The 27,395-nt window shown below is 39.6% G+C and overlaps 1 protein-coding gene and 1 pseudogene across 6 annotated transcripts in view; both read left to right on the top strand.

The window, feature by feature from the left end:
* The window catches only part of OXR1 (oxidation resistance 1), a 485,930-nt gene that overhangs the window by 368,826 nt on the left and 89,709 nt on the right, over nucleotides 1-27,395 (top strand). For 2 of the 6 annotated variants that reach the window (XM_062188117.1, XM_062188115.1), the window contains exon 1: nucleotides 26,921-27,218. The exons of 3 other annotated variants lie outside the window; for them this stretch is intronic. In XM_062188117.1, the coding sequence (XP_062044101.1) occupies nucleotides 27,020-27,218 (199 nt within the window). In that variant the 5' untranslated portion in view covers nucleotides 26,921-27,019. Of the gene's footprint in view, nucleotides 1-26,920; nucleotides 27,219-27,395 lie in introns of those variants that run through there. One more of the 6 variants, XM_062188118.1, reaches the window with a different exon arrangement.
* Nucleotides 3,628-26,891, top strand: LOC133758156 (deoxyribonuclease TATDN1-like; annotated as a pseudogene).

Below are 27,395 nucleotides of genomic sequence, written 5' to 3'. Positions count from 1 at the left end.
CGGCACACCGGGTTCTAGTCCCGGTCCGGGCACCGATCCTGTCCCGGTTGCCCCTCTTCCAGGCCAGCTCTCTGCTGTGGCCAGGGAGTGCAGTGGAGGATGGCCCAAGTGCTTGGGCTCTGCACCCCAAAGGAGACCAGGAGAAGCACCTGGCTCCTGCCATCGGAACAGTGCGGTGCGCCGGCCGCAGAGCGCTACCGCGGCGGCCATTGGAGGGTGAACCAACGGCAAAAGGAAGACCTTTCTCTCTGTCTCTCTCTCACTGTCCACTCTGCCTGTCAAAAAAAAAAAAAAATGTTTTCTGTGTCTTTTATCTTTTTATCTTTAAATGGATAAATCTGCTATGTCTTTCAATCTGAACTTTTTCTTAAAACTCCACTTTGTTTCTTAGCCATCTTAATCCATCTAATTCCTTGGCCTAATGCTAGTGGCTTTTAATGAATAATTTCTGGCTAAATGCAATCAAATATTGGAAAATAGAAGAAATTATCAAATTTAAAAAAAACTACTATCTAAGAAAAGATAGGTTATCCTTGTTAGTTAATGCTTATTCTGTATTGGTCTTGAATCTGGTTTAGGTTACATGATCAGCCCAGCTCCAGCCATTGTGGCCATTTGGGAGTGAACGAGTGGATAGAAGACCTCTCTCTCTCTCTCTCTCTCTCTGCTACTGCTTCTCTGTAACTTTGGCTTTCAAATAAATAAATCTTTAAAATATATATAAATAAATAATACACATACATACACACATATACACATATAGATGCTCTTAAAAAGGGAGGGGGATATTTTATACACGGCTTTCTTTTTTCATTGAATTTTTTCTGTGTTTTGTCAAGTTCAATGTAATTATGCAGTCTAGCGTGCAATTTTTACTTATTCTTATATATTACTCCTATGATTCAAAAAACTATATAATAGTAAACATGGCAAAATTATTTCCTTACTCTACTCTTCTATTACTATACGGCTGTTTTACAAATAAGCCTGCAAAAGCAATTGACTTTCAAACTGTTTCCTTCAATTATTTTGCTTTGGTCCTGGTATCTGCTGGTTCCACCTTCTTATCTTACTTACCATATCATTAAACTGAGACAGACATTTCTGAAACAAATATATTCATCGTCTCATAGGAATGACATCTGAGAAAAATCCACTCCAAAGGAAAGGGAAAAAGAGCAAAGTGTGGAACAGTGTTGGGCTCATTGCCTAATTTATTTCAGGCCCTGATCACTGGGCCAGCACTTGGCTTGTTTTGAAAGCTAACTCTAAGTTACTCTATGCTGATGGAATTTATTATAAGGAGATGAATAATTTACAAGTTACGGTCTCAACCTGTAATTGCAGACTTCATGTCCATATAAATCACCTGCTGCATTCACAAAGTCAGTCAAAAGAAAATTTAGAATATACTGTGCTGCTTGGTATTGTCCCAGACTTCCCTTTGCAGTGTTTTGTATGCCCCAAAGTATCAGTGTTAATCTGGGGATTCTTTCCAAACTGCAGAAGCCTGCTCCAAAAAAAAAAAAAAAAAAAAAAAAAAAAAAGGAAATATATATATATGTGTGTGTGTCTATATATATGTGTATATCCGATATATATATATCAGAGTCCCATAAATTCAATATCAGTAGTTTCTTGAAGGTTTACTCTCTGACTAAATCTCATTCTTTATATAAAAATATATTTATTACTGATGATATACACAAAAGACATGTAATTCATATAGGACTTACATGAGTTAACAAGCTCCTTTAGTTTTGTTTTTTTTTTCTTTTTTTAAGATTTTTTCATTTATTTGAAAATCAGAGTTACAGAGAGAGGAGAACGGCAGAGACAGAGAGATCTTCCATTCGCTGGTTCACTCTCCAAATGGCCACAATGGCCTGGGCTTAGCCAGGCTGAAGCCAAGAACCTAGAACTTCACCCAGGCCTCCCATGTGGGTAGCAGGGGCCTCTTCTGCTACTTTCCCAGACACTTTTGCAGGGAGCTGGATTGGAAGTAGAATAACCAGGACTTGAACCAGTGCCTAGATGGGATGCCAGCATTGCAGACAATGGCTTAACCTGCTGTGCCATAACACCCTTAGTTTCCTAATATCCACTTAAGATTGTTGATTTTGAACCTTTTTGTATTGTACAATGTTATTACCTGAATCCCTGTGATGAGCTACCAAGAATACTCTTGGATGGGTTGAAATAAGATAAAATATATTTGTATTTTTAGTTTGTGAGTCATTATAATTTGAAAGAGAAGTTAAAATATGGATAAGAAAATCTTCCAGGGCCATCGCTGTGGCGCAGCAGGTTAATACCCTGGCCTGAAGCGCCGGCATCCCATATGGGCACCAGTTCTAGTCCCAGCCACTCTACTTCCGATCCAGCTTTCTGCTATGGCCTAGGAAAGCAGTAGAAGATGGCCCAGATCCTTGGGCCCCTGCACCCATGTGAGAGTCCCAGAAGAAGCTCCTGGCTCCTGGCTTCGGATTGGCACAGCTCTGGCCGTTGCAGCCAATTGAGGAGTGAAACATCAGATGCAAGACCTCTCTCTCTGTCTGCCTCTCCTCTCTCTGTGTAACTCTGACTTTCAAATAAATAAATCTTTAAAAAAAAAAAAAAAAGAAAATCTTCCAAAAACCCGTGCTTCCTTTCAGTGTCCTGCTTACTTATGTGGTTTGCACTGTACAAAAGAAGGGAAAAGCTGTAGCTTATTTACAGGGGAATATAAAAATGAGCAAAGAGCTGAAAAGTTAGTTTTAGAAGAAAAGCAAAGGGGCCAGCATTGTAGGGTAGTGGGTAAAGTTGTCGTCTGCGGATGCTGGCATCCTATGTGTGTACAGGTTTGAGTCCTGGCAATTCCACTTTCAGTTGAGCTCCCTGCTGGTGTGCCTTGGAAGGCAGTTGAGGATGGTCCAAGTGCTTGGGCCCCTGCAGCCATGTGGGAGACCTGGAGGAAGCTCCTGCCTCCTGGCTTCAGAAGGGCCCTACTTCAGCCGTTAACGGCCATTTGGGGAGTTACTCAGTGGCTGGGAGATCTCTCTCTCTCTCTTTGTGTGTGTGTGTGTGTGTCCCTCTCTCTAACTCTGCCTTTCTTTTTTTTTTTTTTTTTTTTTTTTTTTTTTTGACAGGCAGAGTGGACAGTGAGAGAGAGAGACAGAGAGAAAGGTCTTCCTTTTGCCGTTGGTTCACCCTCCAATGGCCGCCGCGATAGCGCTCTGCGGCCGGCGCACCGCGCTGATCCGATGGCAGGAGCCAAGGGCTTCTCCTGGTCTCCCATGGGGTGCAGGGCCCAAAGACTTGGGCCATCCTCCACTGCACTCCCTGGCCACAGCAGAGAGCTGGCCTGGAAGAGGGGCAACCGGGACAGGATCGGTGCCCGGACCGGGACTAGAACCCGGTGTGCCGGCGCCGCAAGGCGGAGGATTAGCCTAGTGAGCCGCGGCGCCGGCCCAAACTCTGCCTTTCAAATAAATAAAATCTTAAAGAAAAGAAGAAATGTAAAGTAATTACAATATTGCGACTTTGAGCAAATAGTTTACAAAATTGGCAATAGTAACAATAGCATATACTTTCAAAATTATTTATTTAGACTTTCACTTCCACTGGGGAGGAGTCAGGGCTGCTGTCATGAGTCACTTCAGGTTTGTCAATATTGGTATCAACTTCACAGATCCTATGTTTAGAGGAATTTACAGGGGGTTCAAAAGCATCAAGATGACTTACAGGATGTAAGAGAGAGAGCTGTTCAGACTGGTGTTGAGAAGTTTACGATTACAGGTGGAAATCTACAAACAGTAAATATGCACGCATTTGGCACAAATGACATGTTTTTCAGTACAGTTGGTTGCCATCCTATAAGATGTGATGAATTTGAAAAGAATAACCCTGATATTTACTTAATGGAGTTGTTAAATCTTGCTGAAAACAATAAGGGAAAAGTGGTAGCAATAGGTGAATGTGGACTTGATTTTGACTGACTGCAGTTTTGTCCCGAAGACACTCAGCTTAAATTTTCATTGATATTTCTTACATTGCAAAATCCAAGTACTTTGTTAACTAAAACAAAATATTTTTGCTCATTCTAGTCCAGCAAAATCTAAAGTGATATTTTGAAAAACAATTTGAACTGGCAGAACAAACAAAATTGCCAATGTTCCTTAAACATGCTGAATTTTTAGACATAATGAAAAGAAACAGGGATTGGTGTGTAGGCGGAGTGGTGCGTTCATTTGATGGGACCAAGGAAGCCACAGCTGCTCTGATTGACTCAGGCCGTTACATAGGTTTCAATGGTTGCTCACTGAAAACTGAGGCACATTTGGAAGTTTTGAAGTCAATACCTAGTGAAAAATTAATGATTGAGACAGATGTGCCTTGGTGTGGTGTCAAAAGTACACATGCTGGATCAAAATTTATAAAAAACCTCATTTCCCACCTGAAGTATGAAAATGGACATTGTGTAAAAGACAAAAATGAACCATGCCATATAATTCAAATCCTGGAGATGATGTTGGCAGTAAGAGATGAAGAGCCACTGGGATTAGCCAATATGCTATATAACAACACCATTAAAATACTTTTTCCTGATATTTCATTGGCATGTGTCTTCCATTTTGCATCACATATGTGAAATTTCATGACAAAACTTACTGTAAGCTTCAATAAAGAAAGTTTCTGGAAGTTGTTTAAAGAAGTATCACCGTACACCATTCTTCATTTTTAACCATAAAAATTATTTATTTGTTTGAAAGGCAGAAGAAGAGGGAGAGAGAAAGAGAGAGTCATTCAGACAAAGGGAAAGTGACAGAGAAGCCTCCCATCCACTGGTTTACTCCATAAATGTCCACAATGATTTGGATTGTGCCAGGCCAAAGACAGGAGCTGGGAGTTCAATGTAGGCCTTACACATGGGTGGCAGGAACCCAACACTTGAGCTGTAACCTGCTGCCTTCGAGAGTGTGCATTATGAATAAGCTGGGATCTCAAGCAGAGCCCTGCCTCAAACCCCAGCACTCCACTGTGAGATGTGGACATCCGAACCAGCATCTTAACAGTTGGAGCCAATACCTACTCCTAGCATACATTTATTGAACATGTGCCATGTGCCATTCTTCATTGTAACTCTATAAAATAAGTCTTATTGTTGTACCCATTTCACAGATGATGAAACTGAGCATAGAGAAATATAAGTAACTTGTCAAAAGTCCCTTCACTGGTAAGTGATAGGGTTAGACATTCAAATGTAGAGATCTGATTCCAGAGCCTACTCTATAGTCTCCATAAAAGCTCAAAAATCACATTCATAAAGGTTAAACAGTTGACTCACACAACTCCTTAAGATATTCTTACATAAAAGGTGAGCTTGAATGTATTCAAGATTTTGATCTAACAAAAAAATTTTTAGAAGAAAAATAAGTTAAATAATGGCACATAGAAGCAAACATGGAAATGCAGACTCTCGAACATAGCCCAGGATACTAGTCAGTTTCTGCAACCAGACAGTGGTATGCAGGAAAAAAAATAAATAAATAAATAAACAAAACCAATGGGGCATTACTAAGTTCTTTCTGGCCAAAGTATGGTCCACTGAGTTCAATTGGCAAAATTGGCAACACCTGGAAGATTAGTAAAACTGTGATGTCTCAGGCCATCCCCAGAACCTACTGAATATTCAGATACCCAAGTGATTCATTTGCATATTAAAGTTTGAGGAAGCACTGGTCTCAATGACTAGAGACTTTACAAATTATAATTTATAGAACTTGTTTGGATCATGATGAAACAGACATACTACAAAAACGACACTTCTGCCAATAGGGTATATTTGGTCATGGATTAGTTCATAGATTCTACCAAGGGATGAGGACTGATTTCATCAGGGATGATAATGGGATCATCTAGTTAGGGATCATCTAATGGTTTTGAATAAATGTGTGAATCTTTTAAAATTTAGAAATACATATTGAAACATTATGTCTAGAAATCACCATAAAATGTCTTATCCAAGAAAATAGCAATAAGTAATGCAAATGTGACACAGTTTTGAGAATTGTTGAATATGTGTGATCAGCCATTCTATTCTACTTTTTGATGTTTGAAGTTTTCATAATTTTTTTTGAAGACTAAAAGAAATGGGTTTTTGTCATAAGGAATTTTATAAATAACTGTAAGAAAAGAGCTTCTTATAGTAAACATGGTTAATCATTTAACAGGATATCAGGAACTCTTTCTCCAAAAGATTTTTAAAATAGGACAAATTCATTGGTCTGGCATAATTTTATAGTATTTCATTTTGAAGTCCAAAAGAATTAAAAAGCTGTTAAACTCCCATTCTCAAAAATGATTGCTGAGGTAGGTGTTACTCTTATAAAGTTGTAAATAGTTTGGGTCATTGTTCTCAGATTTAGTGCCTTAGTTATGATTTATAAAGAAGCAGCTGATGATATCTCTGTCCTGGATTTATATTTCCTTTCATGCTATTCTTCACTGGCATTTCATTTAATTGTTGACTGATGGAATAAATGCTGAACTACCCACCCATCCAAATCAAGCATTTAATGGTGAGTCCTGTACTTAGCGTTGAGCACAGCATTGAGCTTCTGTGCTTGCAAGTACAGACTAAGACCATTTAATGTTAGGTGATCAATAGGAAACTCTGTAAGCTTATAGGTGTTTGTCATATAGAAAGGCATTACTTTCTACTTTGCATAAGCTTCTTAATGTACTTACCCAGTGTAAAGCAGACCTTTTTTTGTTTGTTTCTGGAAAGGAGAGGGGAATAATTCTACAAGCTATTAAAAAGCATGTCCTTTTGCAAATTATTAATTGGCAGTACTGTGATAACTTATTTTATATATTCTGGATCCTTCCTATAGAAATCTGAGAACAGTTCGCAAAAGCTAAACTATAAACTTGGCCAGCATCCTCAGACAGATGAACCACTGATACCTGACTGGTTTAGTCAGTACCTTATGTTTAAAGATTGATTGTGTAGACCAGCAAAAATTTGCTTCAGGAAATCGCCCCGTTTCAAATCCAAGTAATTTCCTCTAAATGGTTCTATACTTCTTCTACTGGTTTGAACTTGATGGAATGATCTTAAAAGAAAATCAGACTTTTTTTTAGACAAGGCTGTTTCTTTATTAGAAGAAATAAATGTGCAGAATAAGAGATTAGCAGAGGGGATCTTGGTTCTGACACTAAAGCAGAGTTGCTGACACTCAGTGGCTGCTCCTTGTATTCCTCTAATGATGGTATTGCCTGTGGTGAGAGACTATTTATAGGAAGTCACATTCTTAGATGAGTATGATTTTCTCTTTGTACACACTTGTTTCTCTACCTTTTCCTTATTCTTCCAGTCAATGCCTACTCATTGTCTCTCTGTTTCCTCCCCACAAGAGCACCCTCTGCAAAAAAATTTTCTCTATTGCTCCTACTCAGTACATTCAAAACCTGGTAGTCAAATTGCCATCATTCCTTTGACATTCTGCAAACATGCTCCACATACCCCTCCACCCCTCCGCTTGTTTGTTCTGCTACAGTACCCTATTATAATTCTTGGCTATGGAATCATGATTAGAAAACTTTGTTGTTTTCCCTAGTCTTATTGAAACTAATAAAAATTGTTTTTATTATAAAAATATAACAATGCTTCAAGAAACCTATAATTGATTTGAGAGAAAGCACAGCACCAAGTTTGATAGTCCAAAAATTAAGTACTATACACAGCGATTTTATTTCTTTTTCCTGTTTTAAAAGTATATAATCATGTTGAAAGGCCTTTAATATGTGTATATGTACATGCATCTGTATCAATGTTTGAAATGGATTCTACAGAGAAATAAGACAATAATATTTAAGGATGATTTTCACCCAAAAAAGTAAGATAAAGGCAGATATAAAGATAATATGTTATCTTAATTCACTAAGTAAGGAACCAGTGGTTCAAGGATAATCCAAACAACACATGTACTTAAAAATTGGGTTATTGAAATTAACTTGCAAATGGTGGCACATTCTTCCTCTATTGGGGCAAAAAGTCAGTTCAAAGTCTATTGGATAGAATTCCCAAAGACAAAAATGACTTTGTTTATAAATAATTATTTTTGCACTTCTACTGGCTTTTATATCTTAAAAAGTTGTAAATTAGTTTCCATAGAGTCAGAATCAGCAGACTGGACTTCAGATACTGTGTACTTTTCCACTGCAGTACACACTTTTTTTTCTTAACCATCAGTATTGCATACTTAAGTGCATCATACCCTGGTGACTTCCTGCTGTCAACGGGAAGTTCAGGCTCCTTAGGCTCACATGCACAACTTAGCTTAAACCTCTTTCAAATATCTTCTGTTATCCAGTACCTTGAATACTACTTTATTCATACAAAGTTTACAACATATTCCCAAATCCAACAACTCTTCCTAGTCCCTAGTCATTGGGGAATCCAGTTTGTACTATATCTACTCTAACATGGAATTACTATCCATCCCACTGACATTTATATTTCTTGATATTAACTGTGGTCTATAACAATTCTCAAGCCTGAAGGGCATTAGAATTCTCTTGAGGATTTGCTGAAACACAGATTGTTGGGTCCTTCCTATCCATCCTCTTTATTAGTGGATCTGAAATTAAGGCTTAGAATTTGCACTTATAAATGCCCAGATAATGTTGATGCTGCTGGTCTGAGGCCAACCCTGTAAGAGTCACCCGTTCACATGTCAAAAAACAAATTGAGTTCAAAGATCTAATAAGCTATTTTTTGTTTGTAGTAATTTATTATTCAGGCAGCATCCCATCTGTAAAATAGAAAGAGCTTCAAGGTGTGGGCTTTATAGGCAGAGAAAATCTAAAGAAACAGATAAGGAATAAAAAGCAGATTGGTCAATTCAGAGTTATTTTCCTTATAAAGAAGGGACTTTCTCACCACTGCAGGTTCACTGCATTTCTTCTGATTGGCTGCTGTGAATCACCTGTTTTTTTTTGTTTTTGTTTTTGTTTTTGTTTTTTTAAGACTGACCCATTTTCAGCTTTATTATGTAGCACCTAAAGCAAATGACCCCTTGCTGTGTTAATATAGTCTATTGGAGCTCAGTGTAGAAATGCTATCCAACACGATAGCCTCCTATAAATTCAACAGAAAAAAACATGTAAAACAATTGCAGACTAGAAACAAAATTTTAAAAATCAGATGAGAAGATGAAGAAACATATAACCAACTCTTTAGGATTTCACAGTATGATGAACATGTTGAAAGTGGCTCCCCAAAATAACCAAGCTTGAGTTTATTGCAGTAACAAGAGATTCTACTCAACAGAGCCTTCCCAGTGCCTGGGAGGATGTGGGGTTGAGGGAACATGGTTGGATTATTTTTTAAGATTTTCAGGTTTGATATATGTAGATCATTCAATATGGCAACTTGGCTAGAATTGGATAAGGATCACATGTGATCATGCATACATAGTTTAGGACTGATAAAGTTATCAGAAGATTTTAAAGCAAGGGTTTCAAAGAGTTCAAGGATGTAAACTTGGTCGATGCTTTCTAATAAAGAGTTGCTTTGTCATTCAGGATGCGCCTGGAATGAACCACAATACAGTAGAGTAGTAAAGTGATTTTAATGCAAACAGTTGGCAGGACCAATGGTTTCCATTCTCTGAGACAGATTTAAAAAAATCAGTGTTGTAGGATAAGTGTAATTATAGTATTTATAGAACACTTCGGGAGCAATTATATAAAATCTTATAACCTCCTTGCCATCTGGCACTGCCAGTGATTCCAAGAACATGAATGCCTTATTTTGGTTTATCTTTTATATATCAAGGAAAAGACATACTTAACAAGGCAGCATTCCTCCTTGTTTATTTTTTTCTTTCTTAAAACTCCTAGAACTGACATGTATACTTTTACATTTATATCTTTTATACAGAAATAATTGGTACTTGTTGAAGACCTACTGGGTAACACATTTAAAAATAATAGAAATAAGTATAGACATTCCACTTTGGGGGATGGTTTACCTTAAAGATTTTGATTTTGTGATGGTATGAAGCAATACACTATCAGTAGAAACTGTACTTTAACTAGAATTGGATCTTTTCCTGGGCAAGCACCTGTGTAGAACAGTTGTGTCTGGTGTTGCTGGGCAGTGGCAATGAGCATAGCTTTCAGTCAGCCCTGTGATCAGGAGGGGAAATACGCAAATACTTTCTACAGGGTACAGGGTTGCAAGCATTTTTTAAAGTTATTCAACACTTTATTATAAAATAGGCTTTGTGTTAGATGATTTTGCTGAATGAGGACCAAAATGAAGTGTTCTGAGCATGCCTAAGGTATGATAAGCTAATCTATGATGTTGTCTGGGTTAGGTGTATTAAATGCATTTTTTATTTTGATGTTTCTAAAACCTGTGATGGTTTATAAGGATATAACACCATCGTAAGTCAAGGAGCAGGTGTGTGTGTGCATATAAACTTATTTGAGAGCAAGGGACAGAGAGCTCCACTTGTTCATACTCCCAAGTGTACACAATGACTGGGGGCTTGGCTAAGGACAAGGAACTCAGTCAAGGTCATCCAGTCTCTCCTGTGGTTGTCAAGAACCCAACTACTTGAGCCATCCCTGCTGCCTCCCAGTGCCTGCATTAGTAGGAAACTGGAATCAGGAGCCAAAGTTGTGTATCAAACCTATCTCTCAAATATGGAGCTTAGGCATTCCAACTTTTATCTTAACCACTAAGCTACACATCCATCCCTGTATATATTTTTAGAAATCTAAATTGCAGTAAATGTTTACTATGGGAGGTGATTTAAACTGTATCCTTTGAAGGCATAAAAATAACATTTATTACTTTGCAAATCAATATTTAGGAACATCTTAAAGTGAGTAATTTAGATGTTAAATTTACTCTGAGAAAGATAAATTGAGGTTTCTTTTTTTGAAATTCAAATTCTGCAAGTTATTCAATGTTTATACTCAAATCCTGAAGAAATATTGTAACTTTTTCTATTGTTTGATCACAATATTTTAAAGAACACCCAATGCTTTTTACACATTCCAATATCAAATATACATTATACATATAATAAATGTACTTATTCATATCAAACCAGTGTTCATGTTTTATAAAATCACTGAAAAGTTCATCTCAATATTATTTTACTAAAATTTTTAGAAAACATCTGCATGGATTGTGGTAAACTTATTACATCAGGCTAATGGTGTTCACAACATACTAATTTGCTAGCTAAAGAAACATCATTCTATTAGCAATAAATTGTTGCATCTTCTCCCTTTGCCATTTGTTGCATCTTCTCCCTTTGCCATTTGGACTTCTAACACACCTTTCTTTCATTTGCAGATTTCTCTGTGCTTCTTGCAACTAAATCAAATTGCATGCAAAGGGGACTTCAGAGAGTAGGATTCTTAGATGAGCCTGCATAGCTTTTGAAAGTATTCAGTAAAGATGTGAGGCTGAGACAGCAAGCACGCATAGCTATGTTGGGAAGTGACAATAGCCTGTTCTATACCTCCACTGTAAATGACATGGAGAGCTATTAAGATCAATGGTAGCATGCTGTTTCCATACAAAACAACTAAAGTACAAATATCAAAGAACACTGAATATTAAAGGATGAAATAAGGATTTCTTAAAACAGACTACAGAAGTTTCAGAGGCATGATCTGGTTATGGGGTGCTTAATTTTTCTCAGCATCTTCTAGACCACAGTTTCTCAGTGTGTTCACTATTGATATTTGAAGCTGCACAGTTCCTTGTGATGTGGGTGCCTTGAGCACTATAGAATCTTGGATAGTATTTGGCCTCAACCTATTGGATTCCAGTAGCATACCCTCAGTTTGATAACAGATGTATCCTCAGAAATTGCCAAAACTTCTGGAAGTAGGGTTGCCAGATGTAGCAAGTAAAAATAAAGGATGCCCAGCAAAATTTGAATTTTCTGAGATATGTATGTCCTGTGCAACATTTGATATAGACTTCAAAATCATTCATTTGAAATTTAAAAAATTCAAATTTACTAGAAGCCTTGATTATCAGGCAAAACTACAGGGGTCAGAGGTGCAAAATTTCCTCTTATTGAAATGCCATGTTATGTATATATATATATATATATATATATACACATATGTTTATGTTTATATTTATATATAACAGTTACAGATATATGTATGTATATATCAGTAGGTTAGGACCAGAACATCTGAGAGACTCTTTACTGATGTGGTTGACAATGTCGTCTTCCATAACTTCCATAACACTAGTAACCTTGTCTACAAAAGAGGACTCCTGAACCTCCCTCAAAGGGTGCATTTGAAATTTAAATGAAATAACATATTAAAAAAAACCCGTAGTATAAATCTTGGTATTGCAAGCAATTCCGATTTGTTCATCATTGCTATATAATGAGCCCTCACGAGACAGTGGGATATATAATATTTATTGGCCTCAGGACTTAATTGTCCTTAACAAGGTAGAACTAATGTGGAAATAACTGGAGCCCTGCAGTGATTCTCAATTTTGCTGCACACAGAAGTCACCTGGGAGTATCCTATCTGGTATCTGTGTCCTAACTCATGGGCAGCACTGCTTCTTCCATCTGGGGTGTGACCTGAGCATTGGGATTTTCAAAAGCCCAAATGATATCCTAAAATGTGTAGCTGAGAACCTTCCTTTAAGAGAAAGATATCAGATAATAATTGGACTCTAATAATGAAGAGAAGGAGTAAGCTCAGCTCAAGTTCATCTGATTCTTGGGTTGTAGAAAAGTGAATTGTAACAAATTGGAGAAAAGATAGACATCATTTCCTCCATTCATTCAAACAATGTAACATCTGAGTGCCAGGCAGTGTTCTAAAGAGTAGACAGTCCTTACCTCATTGAACGCTAGTAAGGAGAGACAGTGAGCACATAAGGCATTATAATGTCATTTGAAAAACAAGAATTAAGGCTTATAGAAAGGTGGTACATACCATAAAACTCAAGCTCTGCCAACAATACCTGTAGTTTTAATGAGAAAGCAAAATGGAAAGAAACCAGTGTGATTTGACAAGAGTTTCTCTGGATTTATCTATTCAAAGAAACAATAGCAGAAAGACAAAAAGGAAGAGTGGCACATAAAATAATAGCAAAGTGTCAAAAAGTGTCTAAATAGTAATGGAACTATCTAACTAGGAGCCTTCCATGCAAAAGGAAGTCCTACAATAAAGGAGAACAAAGATGGGTCAGGTTTTCTTAAGGAAGTTGTGTGTTGTTACAGATTAGTAAAAAGCAGAACAAGTTCAAAGCCTATTTTCCTTTACATTTCTTAATTAGGAATGATCTACTAGAAAGTATAAAACAAAAATTCGTAGGCTAGGGTAGATCAGAACATGGTTAATGAACATTTCTGTTTACTTTGTATGAACTGAAACTTCATGGCACAGAAAAGTGAGTTATCACAACATTTTCATATGTAGTCAAAGAAGCTTTGGTGGTAATCTTACAAGAATGATAAGGTATTATGAAAATTATATTTTCTTCAACAAATGTCAAAATATATAAAATGGCTTAAATACAGTAGAAGTTTATTTCTTGTTCAAGTGCAAAATTGGACTTCTTCAGTGGTGGGTGAATGCCTGTCCTTTAAGAAAGAACTCACACACCCAGATTTCTTCTATCTTGTGGCTCTGCCATCTTTAGAAAATGTATTTGCATGTTACCATGCTCATCTTCTGCAAGGTAGAAAAAGAACATGGATGGTCACCAGTGGAAGCTCTTGTGGCCAGACCTCTAAATTGCACACATCACGTGTACAATCTTTCCACTGGGTAGAAACCAATCGCTTGAATACCCATGACCATAAAGGAAGCTGGAAAATGTAGTGTCCCTATGTATCCGGGACAAGGAAGAATCAGATTGCTGACAACTAAGCATTCACTACTAGGATAATGAGAGATCTTCCAGAAAACTGCTGTTAGATACAAATCCAAATTTCAAAAAATGGGGTTTGAAATGGAGTTAAAGGATATAGAAACCTCTTGCACTTGCCTTGTGACTCTTCTTGCCCATATCTCATTAAATATTTTTATGAACAGCTTGAATAGAAACAAATTTGTCTCTGAATTACAAAACTACCTCAGCATTTTAGAATATAAGTCATCAGAATTTTTCTGAAAAGTGCCAGAGAGTAAATATTTTAGGCTTTTCGGGCCATAAGGTCTCTGACATAACTAGTCAACTCTGTTATTATAGCTTCAAAGCAGCTGTAGACATGACATAAATAAATGAGCATGGCTATCTTCCAATAAAACCAAATTTATAAAAACAGGTGGCAGGCCAGATTTGATCCATGGGCCATGGTCTGTCATTCCCTAGTCTAGAAGAACAGTCTGAAATCTGAAGGCAATTAATCTAAATTTGCTCATTCAAAGCCAAGGAACAATGAGTCTAACATATGTCCCCTTTAATCATAGAAGAGCTCTGAGATAGGCACTATTTTCTCTCATTTAAGAGATAAGAAAACAAAATCTCAATAAATAAATTGTAGAAAGTTTTATTTCTCAATATATATCTCTTGCTTATAATACCTATCCTATTCTGGGTGAGATTAGGGGCTCTGATCCACATAGTGACGCAGGGATCCAGACTGATTCAGGATCTGCCTTCTGAAGCACGACATATTATGGATTGCTAGGGCAGGAACAGGGCATCTGCAATGCAAAACTTTTGTTATTTTAGCCAGATACTGTTCTTTACACACATGTATAAGTCACACTTGTCATTTCTGCTCAGTCATTTCTAGAGCTAGTTTTGTGGCCCAATATCAGAAATTAGTGTGTAACTCATATGAACTATATATTAGTGTAAAAACATTTGGAACAATTATCAAGTAGCAAGTCTCAAATATTGATTGGCTCATGATTGAAAAAAGGCAAGCTTCTGGGTTTCCACCTTACAACCCTGGAATCAAGATCCTTGGGTATAGTTGGGTAATTGGAATTTTCAAAAAACTTTCACAGATTATTCTTATTATCACAGGAAGCTACTGCTGTGACCAGATGTGCTTTTAAAGCTGAGGAAAGGCAATACTTAGATCTGTGTATTTAGCATTTCTCTGGGGCTGGACTAAAGAGTGGAGAAACTAGAAGTAGGAGGTTTCATTACACCACACAATGCTTAAGATTTAAAAACAAAACATAGATGCCTGGGTTTATATATCATATAGTGTGTCAGCAGGACCAGTTCAACCTGAGGCCTAAAAACGTTGTTAAATACCTGTGTACTTTTTTAAAAAACTTTTATTTAATGAATATAAATTTCCAAAGTACAGCTTATGGATTACAATGGCTTTCTCCCCGCCCCCATAACTTCCCTCCCACCTGCAACCCTCACCTCTCCCGCTGCCTCTCCCCTTCCATTCACATCAAGATTCATTTTCAATTCTCTTTATATACAGAAGATCAATTTAGTATATATTAAGTAAAGATTTCAACAGTTTGCACCCACATAGAAACACAAAATGAAAAATACTGTTTGAGTACTAGTTATAGCATTAAATTACAATGTACAGCACATTAAAGACAGAGATCCTACATGAGGAGTAAGTGCACAGTGTACTTTAAGACTCTCATCCTCACCCCTTCGTTTCTGACTCCCAGAAAACCAGTAGGGTAGGTTCAAAGGGGTTGCCAACAAGTCCTTGTTCAGTTCATTCAATAAATCCTATTGATAGTGTTGACTGTGGAGCCAGCTGAAAACTCAGGTGAGTCCCTTGATGGGGGGGGGGGTGATGGAGGGGTGGCCCTGTATCTCCCCTGAGAGTTGGCTAGAAGTAGTCATGCACCCCTCAAGCCCATTCTTAGTGTTATTGAATGGCAAGAAAAAATTCAAGAACCAGATGTGGGTAAAGGTCAGCAGAGAAGCAAGATTTATTTGCAAGGAAAGAGTAAGTAGACATCCAAAAAGGAGTTTGGGCATACTCAGAAAGAGCTGCACTCATTGAGGTTTGGGGTCATCCCTTGATATGATATGGAGACAATGGGGTGGTGTCTGGGACATGGGCTTTAACTGAATATTCATAAAGGGTGGAATTTGGGGTGAACCTTGGTTATCACCCTTTTTCTCATTCTTTTTTAGAAGTCTTAGAAATGGCATGGCATCAGGTGCATGATGTCAGCTGTGAAATTTTATTATAATGACCTTATAATTAGCTAAAGTACATCTGTGCGACAGAGATGGAGGTCATGCTAGTTATTTTTGGCTGGCACATGTTTTTTTTTAAGATTTATTTATTTTACTTGAAAGAGTTACACAGAGAAGGATAGAGAGAGGGAGAAGGAGAGAGGAAGAAAGAGAGAGAGAGAGAGAGCGAGGTCTTCCATCTGCTGGTTCACTCCCCAATTAGCGGCAATGACCAGAGAGAGAGAGAGAGAGAGAGAGAGAGAGAGAGAGTTCTTCCATCTGCTGGTTCACTCCCCAATTGGCCACAATGGCCAGAGCTGCACCGATCCAAAGCTAGGAGCCAGGAGCCTCCTCCAGGTCTCCCACATGGGTGCAAGGGCACAAGGACTTGGGTTGTCTTCTACTGCTTTCCTAGGCCACAGCAGAGAGCTGGATTGGAAGTGGAGCAGCCGGGACTCGAACCGGCGCCCATATGGGATGCTGGCACTGCAGGTGGTGGCTTTACCTGCTATGCCACAGCGCCGCCCTGGCACAGGTTCTAAGCAGCAGTTTCGTGGAAGCTAGGGTTTTCTGTTGCACAGAAAGTAGGTACTGCAGGGAGGGGCTGGGGACTTCAGCTCCTCCTTGCTAGTTACCACCTTACCTACATCATTAGGGCAGCATATATTTGAGATTTTAATATGGTTATATTGCTGTGTCTGCTGCTTTCTAGAAAGACTAGGAATTAAAAGATCTATAACAGGAGAAAGTAACAGTACATGATTCTTTTAAAAAATCAAAGCTATCTGGTCAATGCTGGATCATTGCAAGATTGGTGGTCCTGGTTTGAATTTCTCTTCTGATAACCTGGTGCCTTTTGGCTGACTCACCTGGCACTGTTAACATCTCTCCCAAATAGAGTTTGGGCTGGGGAGGAGGGACCTCCGGCAACCCCCATACACCTTGGGAAGAGGAATAGGTTTTTCTCCCCTGAAACGCTATGCTCAACACTCACAAGTTTGCTGCTCATGACCATGGCTAAAACAAGTAGAATATTGGTAAAAACTTCACTCTCCTAACACTCTAAGAGAGATGGATGGAGTTATAGGCAGGTTCTCATTTTTTTGACATGCTTCATTTGTCTTATATTGAAAAAACTCCAGATTAATATTCTGGCCCCCTTAACCCCAGGAGGAAAAAAAAAAAAAAACTACCTGATTACCAGCTGAAACTTGAATTTTTATATAAAAGTACATAACAACTGACAACAGATTCTTAAATTATTTTGCCATTTATCTTCCTTTTTTTCCCCTACTTTTCTCTTACCTTAAAAGTACAAAGCAATGAGAATAGGAGAGGGAGGAGGAAGAAGGGTGGAAATATGGGTGGGAGGGAAGGTATGATAGAAATCATCACTATGTTCCTTAAGTTGTATTTATGAAATACGTGAAGTTTGGATTCCTTAAATAAAAGGTTTCTGGGAAAAAATACATAGCAAATATAGGAAAAATATTTCTAATAATTTAAATATAAAACTTCTCTAAAAATTTATTTTAAATGACTTTTGACTAAATATGACTTTAAATATCTAATATTAATATGTAAAGTTAATATATTAAAATAGAACATTTAACTAATAAAATCTACGTGTGCACTTATCAGCTTTCCATATTAAGAATAAGCATTCACATTAAATTCAATTACTATAAGAAGTCGCTGCAACACATGAAGCCCTGTTATAGAATTAAGAGGGGAAAAGAAATGGAAAAAGGTTAGAGAGGCAGCATGTATGCAGATGTGTGCAGAAGCAGAAGGTAAGACTACCTCCTGGCTATGTGCACAATTCTACTTGTAGATACACAGTTCTACCCCAGCCTTACAGAAAGGACAGGCAGGAAAGAAACCTTCAGTAGAAAGAGAATCAGAATGTTCATCTTCAAAATGTTAACACTCTTCTTTGAAGTTTCCAATTAGCTATTTTCCCTAAAGACTTCTAAGTTTCCTTGAGTTTTCACAATTTTAGGTCTAAATGGTAGTATGATCTTTGGCAGCTGCTCAATGAGCTGAGTGAAATTGATACAATAATCACCACATTTCAGGTATAGATTATTTCGGGCTATAATTATACAATTGTAATTATAATTTTCAAGAGAATATAAAAATAGTACTGAAATAATTCCATGGTACATTGATATGAGTTATTGTGACCTAACTTTTAATTACAAATCTAATATGGCTAGGTCCTTGTTTGGCTTGACTGTCATGCAGTGTTTTTCTGACAAGTGTGGGTGTTAACACTTTCTAGACAGCTCTCAGAATTGAAAAAAGTTTACTTGGCTTTTAATAGAGTTTATCATGATTATACCCAGTGTTGGCATCTATTAAAGGAGAATTTTTAAATTTTTAGTTATTTTTATTTACTTAAAAGGCAGAGAGAAAGAAATTGATTTTCCATCTGCTGTGTCACTGCCTGAATGCCCAAAACAGCCAGGGCTGGACCAGACCAAAGCCAGGATCTTGTAACTCAATCTGGGTCTCTTATGTGGGTGGCCGGGACCCAAGTACCTGAGCCATAGTCTGTGGACTCCCTGGAAGAGCATCAGCAGGAACCTGGATTGGAAACCGTGTAGAAAGCACTTGAACCTGGCACTCCAATTGGGGATTCATGTGTCCTGAACAGTGTCTTAACCAGCTGTACCACAATGCCTGCCTCAGAGGGGACTTTTGTTTAAAATCAGTATTACACTCATTCCCACTCTGTTAAAAGGTCATTTTAAAGTTGTATCATATACTTTTCAGTTCTGTAATCATGGTTGTATCTAATCAACAACCTATACTCTTCCTCCCTCTGGTAATTTTGAAAGAGGTGAAGATCTTGTGTTTGATGAGTATGAATGCTGTTATAACCCTTTTATCAGAAAAAGAGGCACTTGGGCTCTAAATAAATACAGGCTTAACACCAATAGTAACTAATTTGTGTACCAAGTTAGGCTTATGTTTTGTGACAGATCTATTATACTGACTGTATAATAGATTCATTCCTTGATTTCTTAACACTTCAAATCTTTGAATGGTGCCAGCTTTATTGATTATGTCAGAGTTCCACTTGTCACATCATAAATTTGAGTGCTCACATTTTTATCCCATGAAATAGTTGCCAGATGGTTATAACATGATTACACTATCTTGACAAAATTATTTTTTCATTCTATTATCCAATCTAATTGCTCTTTTCTTGGTTTATTATAGCTAGCCTTTTAATGATACCATAGTTGTCACTTTTACCATTTTGCTTAAAGACTTGAAGATGCATGGGGCTCGTATAATTTGATATCTCTGTGTTTTCCCAAGATGTCATAATTCTGCTTCCATTTTAAATCCTATTATATTCCTAAGATTCAATAACTTTGTCTTCATTAAAAAGCATTTGCCACCGGCGCCATGGCTCACTAGGCTAATCTTCTGCCTGTGGCGCTGGCACCCCAGGTTCTAGTCCCGGTTGGGGTGCCAGGTACTAGTCCGGTTTGCTCCTCTTCCAGTCCAGCTCTCTGCTGTGGCCTGGGAGGGCAGCGGAGGATGGCCCAAGTGCTTGAGTCCCTGCACCCGCATGGGAGACCAGGAGGAAGCACCCGGCTCCTGGCTTCAGAACGGCACAGTGCCAGCATAGTGGCCATTACGGGAGTGAACCAATGGAAGGAAGACCTTTCTCTGTCTCTCTCTCACTGTCTATAACTCTACCTGTGAAATTAAAAAAAAAAAAAAAAAAGCATTTACCATCATGTAGCCTTTTGTGCTGCTTGATTTTTTGGATTGTTTTGTTTACCATGCACATATACCTTGTTATATATTGTCTTTGTAATTTTAATCTAGTCCAAAACACTAGGAAAAGGAAAGGTAAGGTAGTTCTATTTATCTGAGAAAAGATGGTTATTATATTTGACACTTAGGGCAAAATGATAATACTTACTGTCTGATTAATTAAAATGTATGTTAAGTCTTCACAAGGATTTTTCCTGACAGAAAATTCTAAATATATGCCAACAATATTTTAAAACTAGATACCCTGAATTACAACATGAATAATAACACAGCATTCCCTCACCCAATTATTTCTTGCTTTGAGCCTCAATAAAAGTCAGAACACAACATTAAAAATATAACCTGATAAGATATTTTGATTATTTACCAAGGACTTAATGCATTCCAAGTACTCTTCTTGGCATGTTGTTTGTACTATCTTATTAAATCATTTTCAACATGTTTAAATTCTCTGTATTTTACAGATAAGAAATCTGAAGGACAGAGAGGCTAGGTCAGTGGCTTCCCATCATACTTCTAGTGAGTGGTAAAGCCAGGACTTGAAGCTGGACTGAGGACTGATGGTCTTAAGGATGAGGCATTGTTGCCTTCTAGGCCAGATCTAGTGACTTCAGGTGATGTTACCTGATATGGGGGTAATTCTTAGAGAATTAAAAGAAACAATGGCTTTCATGTTTCTTATGGATGATTGAGAAGTACAGTCTATCTCAAAGTGTTTTTTGGTAGGAGCTGAATGTTAATTCAACATTGATTACCCAGCAACCTACAAATGATGGAATGGACTCACTGAAAGAAAGGCCTTTTTTGCACTTAAAAAATAATTCTTCAATAGATGATCTTACATCTACCAGTCAACACATTTTATATAGATGTGGATAACTTCCTACACTTTATGTTTACAGAAATGGGAGAATACCACATGCAGAGTTCTGTATCTTGCTTTCCTATTAAATGTACTTCTTCAAGATTCTTCTATGATCAGTTATATCAAGGACTGTCTCTTTTCAATGGCTGAATTATATTCTATTACATGTACATACAACTTCTTTATCCATTCCTTTATTAGTTGCCATTTATAATGTTTTCAATATGTTGATAGTGTAGATAGAAACATTTTTTGCATCATTTCATTCATCAGTAGGATAAATAACAAGAATCAAAGATGCTGAGTCAAAGGGCATGTGGTTTAAAAATGTTTATAGATTCTGCCAAATAGGCCTATAGCGTTGTACCTCTCTTCACTCCCCCTCCAGTAGATGAAAGGGCGAGTTTCTACCCAGTCTCACCAAAGTGTTATTAAACTTTTTCACCTTTGCTATTCTGAGGTCATTGTAACTGGCATTTCTCGTATTAGGAAAGAGGTACATTTCCTTTTCTGCTTATGTTTTTTGCATGCCAAGAGCATGACTAACTCTTTGTTTTCCTCTAAGTTTGATGGTTTTAGCTCTTATATGAATGTCTTTGATCTATTTTGAATTATTTGAATGAACTTTTTTATTTGGTGTAAGGTAAAGGGCTAACTCATTCTTTTCCATGTGGATATCTGGTGTTCCTGTACTGTCTGTTGGAGGCACTATTATTTCCTTCATGAAATGACATTGACATCTTGTGAAAAATATGTTTGCCAAATATGTTAATTGCTAAACACTCAATTCCATTAGATAGACCTGTTATCTATCTGTCTGTCATTACTATAGACTGAAAGACAGAGGAAGCCAAATAGTCCAGGCACCTTGCTTTTTTTGTATTTGAAAGATAGAGTTACAGAGAGACAAGGAGGGAGGGAGGGAGGGAGAGAGAGAGAGAGAGAGAGAGAAAGAGAGAGAGAAATCTTTTTTTTTTTTTTAATTTTATTTTTGACAGGCAGAGTGGACAGTGAGAGAGAGAGACAGAGAGAAAGGTCTTCCTTTGCCGTTGGTTCACCCTCTAATGGCCGCCACGGTAGCGCGCTGCGGCTGGCGCACCGCGCTGATCTGAAGGCAGGAGCCAGGTGCTTATCCTGGTCTCCCATGGGGTGCAGAGCCCAAACACTTGGGCCATCCTCCACTGCACTCCCTGGCCACAGCAGAGAGCTGGCCTGGAAGAGGGGCAACCGGGACAGGATCGGTGCCCCGACAGGGACTAGAACCCGGTGTGCCGGCGCCGCAAGGCGGAGGATTAGCCTGTTGAGCCACGGCGCCGGCCAGAGAGAAATCTTTAATCCGCTGGTTTACTCCCCAAATGGTTGCAACTGCCAGAGCTGGGCCAGGCCAAAGCCATGAGCCAGGAGCTTTGTTTTGGTCTCCCACATGAGTGCACAGTCCCAATCACTTGGGACAGTCGCAATCACCATATTCTGCTGCTTTCCCAGGTGTATTAGCAGGGATCTGGATCAGAAGTGGAGCAGCCAGGACTTGAACCAGCACCCATATGGGATGCTGGTACTACAGGTACAGGCTTAGAATTCTACGCCACAGCACTGGCCCTATTATTATATATTTAATTGCTACAGCTTTGTATTCAGTTTTGAAATAGGAAGTGTGAGACTTCCAATTTTTTTTTCTTTTAACATGGTACTGACTCTTTTGAGGATCCTTACAAATCTATATGAATTTGAGGATAGGGTATTTCATATCTGGAAAGAACAAAGTAGGAATTTTGATAGGGGATGTATTACATCTGTAAGTTGATTTAAGAATTGTCGTTTTAACAATATTGAGTTTTTCTATTGCATATACATTAGATATCTTTCCATTTATTTAGGTCTTTAATTATTTTAACATTGTAGTTTCACTATGTATGTCTTTTATTATTATTTGACAGGTAGAGTTATAGACAGTGTGAGAGAGAGAGACATAGAGAAAGGTCTTCCTTCCGTTGTTCACTCCCCAAATGGCCGCTACTGCCGGCACTGCGCGAATCCGAAGCCAGGAGCCAGGTGCTTCTTCCTGGTCTCCCATGTGGGTTTAGGGGCCCAAGCACTTGGGCCATCCTCCACTGCCCTCCTGGGCCACAGCAGAGAGCTGGACTGGAAGAGGAGCAACCGGGACAGAATCCGGCACCCATATGGGATGCCAGTGCCATAGGTGGAGGATTAACCAAGTGAGCCAAGGTGCCGGCACTGTGTATGTCTTGTACCTCCTTGGTTTGTTTTTTTCCAAGCCCTTTAGTCTTTTTGATACTACTTTAAATGGAATTATTTTCTTAATTGCATTTTTTGATTTGGGATGCATTTTTGTAATATATCTGTCTTTACAGGAATCACTTTCTAATCACACAAAAGCACCTGTGCAGACACTTAATGCTCTTTGGAAGTGTAACATCAGCTTGAAAGTGCCATAGCATAGGGGCCTTGTCTTTGCCAGTGCATAGTGGAAATTTGCAAAATGCTGAATGAATGAGCTTGAGTGAGAACTGAAGAGAGGTAGCAAATGTGGATTCAGTAATAGATGGAAAGCTGTCCAGGAATCACTATGAACTGGGCCATACAAAACACTCAGTTATTTGAAAAGATTCAAATTACACCAAATATGTCTTCTGATAACAATGGAAACTAAGTTAGAAAGCAAAACCGAAAGAAATTTGGCAAACTCGCAAATGTGTGGAAATTAAACAATTTACTCCTAAGCAATCAAGTCAAATAATAAATTATAAGGAAAGCTAGAAACTATTGTGAGACAAGTGAAAACAAAAATATGATATACCAAAATATGATGTACCAAAATTTGTGGATAAAAGTAATGAAAGGTTTAGTTGTAAAGCCCTACTTGAACATCAGAGGAAAAGATCTCTAATTACTAGCCTAATCTTCCACCTTATGAAACTAGCAGGTGTGTGGGAAGGGGCAAGAAAGAAGATACAGGAAGCAAGCAGGAGGAAGAACACAACAAAGTTCAGCATGCATGTTAAAGAAACAGAAAACAGAAAAGCCCTAGAGAAAATAAACCAAAAGTTTGCTCTTTGCAAAGATCAACAAGATTGACAAGCCTTAAGCAAGACTGACAGGGATAGGGGGAGGGAGAGATGACTGAAATACCATAAATAAAAGAACCAATGTCACTACTGATCTTACAGAAACTAATAGGATTTAAGAGAATACCATGAGTGACAAATTAGATGACTTATATTAAATGGACAAATTCCCAGAAAGACAAAAATGACCAAAGTGAGTCAAGGAAAAATAGAAAATCTGTATAGATATATAAGAAGTAAAATGTTATAGTAATCAAAAATTTTCTCCAAAAAGAAAAGCCCAGGCTCAACTGTCTTCAATTATGAATTCTAAACTAATTCTTCAAAAAATCTTTCCTAAACTAGGAAAGAATGGAACAATTCCCAACTCATTCTAAGAGACAAGTATTGCCCTAATATCAAAGCCAGAAAAGGACTTCACAGGATAAGAAAATTCTCAAGAATTGTACACTTTAAACAGGTGAATTTGGGGGCCAGCGCTGTTGGCGCAGCGGGTTAAAGCCCTGGCCTGAAGCGCCAGCATCCCATATGGGCGCCAGTTCTAGTCCCGGTGCTCCCCTTCCAATCCAGCTCTCTGCTATGGCCTGGAAAGGCAGTGGAGGATGGCCCAAGTCCTTGGGCCCACGCACACATGGGAGACCAGGAAGAAGCTCCTGGCTCCTGGCTTCGGATTGGCGCAGCTCCGGCAGTTGGGGCCATCTGGGGAGTGAACCAGCGGATGGAAGACCGACCTGTCTCTTCCTCTCTCTGTAACTCTTTCAAATAAATAAAATAAATCTTAAAAAAATAAATAAACAGGTGAATTTGATGATATATATATATATAAATTGTATATAAATAAAGCTATTTAAAAACCAGGTAAAGAGTAACCTTGAGTAAGCACCCATTGTATATAAACAAAAGTTGTTTTTAGTTTTATTGACTTTTGTTTATTTGAAGGGTAGAGTGACCAAAAGACAGAGGGTTTTTCCATCCATGTGTTCACTGCCTTCCCCCTCAAATGCCTACAATGGCTGGGAGTTTGCAAGTTCAGGCTGAAGCCCTGAGTCTCCACAACTCCATCTGGGTCCCCCACAAGGGTGGCAGGGACCCAAGTACTTACTTGCATTAGCAGGAAGATGTATGAGAAGAGGAGTTGGTGACTCCAAAATGGGATGCAGGTGTCTTAGGCAATGTCTTAACCATATGCCAAAAGGCCCATCCCAGTAAATTATTTTTTAAGGATGACAGGGATTTACATGGCTGGTATGGGTAGAATAAGAAGAAAGGAATTATAGTAAAGGGGAAAAGAAAGTATATAACAAAGAATAGTAAGGCTGGCGTGTCACAGAAAATGCAAGGAGAAGCACAGACAGGAATAAGGATATTTTTCCTACAAAGGAAAGATCTGTGGAAGAGAATATATACAGATTGAAGAGAAAAATGACTTGTCATATTTGATGGCCTATGATTTTCTGGATCCTGCAGAAGACAAAGTAGCATGTTCTGATGAATTTGATAACTTCAGGAAGATGATGACAGGTTCAGACAAAAATGTAGAGAATAAGAAAGCTGACTACATGAATAAAAGGATTTTGTAAACACTTGTGCTCAGCTGAGTTTAAATCAAAATTTGTAAAGCACTCAGTCTTCAAAGCTACACCTTTTTTCCAATAGCATTTTCCTTCCTTAAAACAGAAGAAAAATCTGATGGGTTAACTACCTGTAAATTTATGTTTGAACTGGTAGATTGCAGGTTTCTGCCAAGGCTGAATATCAAAGTCCAGATTTAATTAACTAGGAAAGACTGGAAACACTGTTTGGATGTTTTTATTTTTCACAAACCAAAGACTAAATCTCAAGAAGAGGTAAAGCATGCTTAGGGAAAGAATCCCAATTTAGTTCATCAGAATCACTAGAACTCCTTTAAAAGGGATTTTAAACAGTGCTGGGCCTCTCGCGGAACTCAGAAGTGGTGCTATGCACGGCCACGCTTTCTTAGGAAAGAACCCTCGGAAATAACCAGCAGCCATTTGCCGTCCGCTGTGGCCAGGCAGGGATGCTCTCACGAAGTACATGGACCTGGTGGCTTACAAACAGCACGTTTATTTCCCAAAGCCCTGGAGTCTACAAGTCTGAGGCTAGGCGGCTAACACGGTTGGGTCCTTCATGTATTCATGAAATACCTTCATGTATCTTTGATCCCACGAAGGAAGGCTTTCAGTGCCTGGGAGAACTACAGAGTTTTAAACCGACGTGACAGGAAGAGGATAACCACGTCTCACGAGAAGTAAACTTGCGTGGTATGTCTGTCCAACACCGTCACTCGTTCCCTGCCCGCTTTCTCCGTGCCTAAACGGCAGGCGGATCGACCTACGAAATCCCCATCACCTCGCCCGGCAGGGCTGGACTCCTGGATGTTCGAACTCTGACATCGGCTCCCAACACCACGAGGGGCTTCCAATGTGACTACCCCCCTCCCCCAACACACATACACACAGCCTTCTCGCCGGTACTGCAAACCCGCTTCAGCTCCAGGTTCCCAAACTCCAAGCCACTGCCGTCAAAGCCTCCCCTGGGCCGCTTCCACCCGCCAACACTCTGCCCTCGGGCCGCGGGGACCGCCTGGCCCCTTTCCCTCGCAGTCCTGCAAGTCCGGTCTGTCCCGGACGGGGCGGGGCGGGGCGGGGCGGGGCAGGCCTGCTCCACCAGAGCCCGGCGGACGGCGGGGAGCGGGGGGTGAGCGAACAGGACCCGCCAAGCCCCTCTAAAAGCCGCCGGCCTTCCGACCCCGAGTCTGTTCCAAGTAAAGTATTCCAGTTCGCAAGAAAAGTTTTTCCGGAATGCAGGTTCAGAAGCAACAAAGAAAACTTTTCGGAAACTTTCGTCCCTCTTCCGCTCCCCCCCGGCGTGTCTTTCATTGTTGGTCCGCCCCGGGGCCAAGCGAGGGGCGTCCCCTCCCCCTCCCCCTCCCCGCCCCCTGTGAGGCGCGCGGAGCCACCGCGCCCGGGTTGGGTCGGACCGGCGGGAGGGCCGGCGCGCTTTCTGTGGCGGCAGCCGCGGAAACCGTCGACCTCTTCGGCCCCGGCCCCCGCGGCCTGCCCCCCCGACAGTATGGACTACTTGACCACGTTCACGGGGAAGAGCGGGCGCCTTCTGCGGGGCACGGCCAACCGCCTGTGGGGGCTCGGGGGTGGCGGCGAAGCCCGGCAGGTGCGCTTCGAGGATTACCTGAGGGAGCCCGCCCAAGGGGACCCCGGGTGCCGGTCTCCGCCCCACCGGCCCCCGGCGCCATCCAGCCCGGAGGGACCTGGTGAGCCCACCCTCCCGAAGTCTCCCTCGCGGCGGACCCGTGCTGAGGGGGCGGGGGCGGCGGCTGGGGTGCGCGGCCAGGCGTTGGCAGGTGTGCCGGAGCCGGGGTCCCTGCCGCGGCCCGGGTGGCAGCGGGACGGGGCTGAGGAAGGAGGGGCTAGCACGGCCCTGGGGGCGG

This window comes from Lepus europaeus, chromosome 4, assembly GCF_033115175.1.
Source record: "Lepus europaeus isolate LE1 chromosome 4, mLepTim1.pri, whole genome shotgun sequence".
NCBI classification, from domain to species: domain Eukaryota; kingdom Metazoa; phylum Chordata; class Mammalia; order Lagomorpha; family Leporidae; genus Lepus; species Lepus europaeus.
Note: the sequence above shows the minus strand (reverse complement) of the source record. Positions and strands in the feature narration are given on the sequence as shown.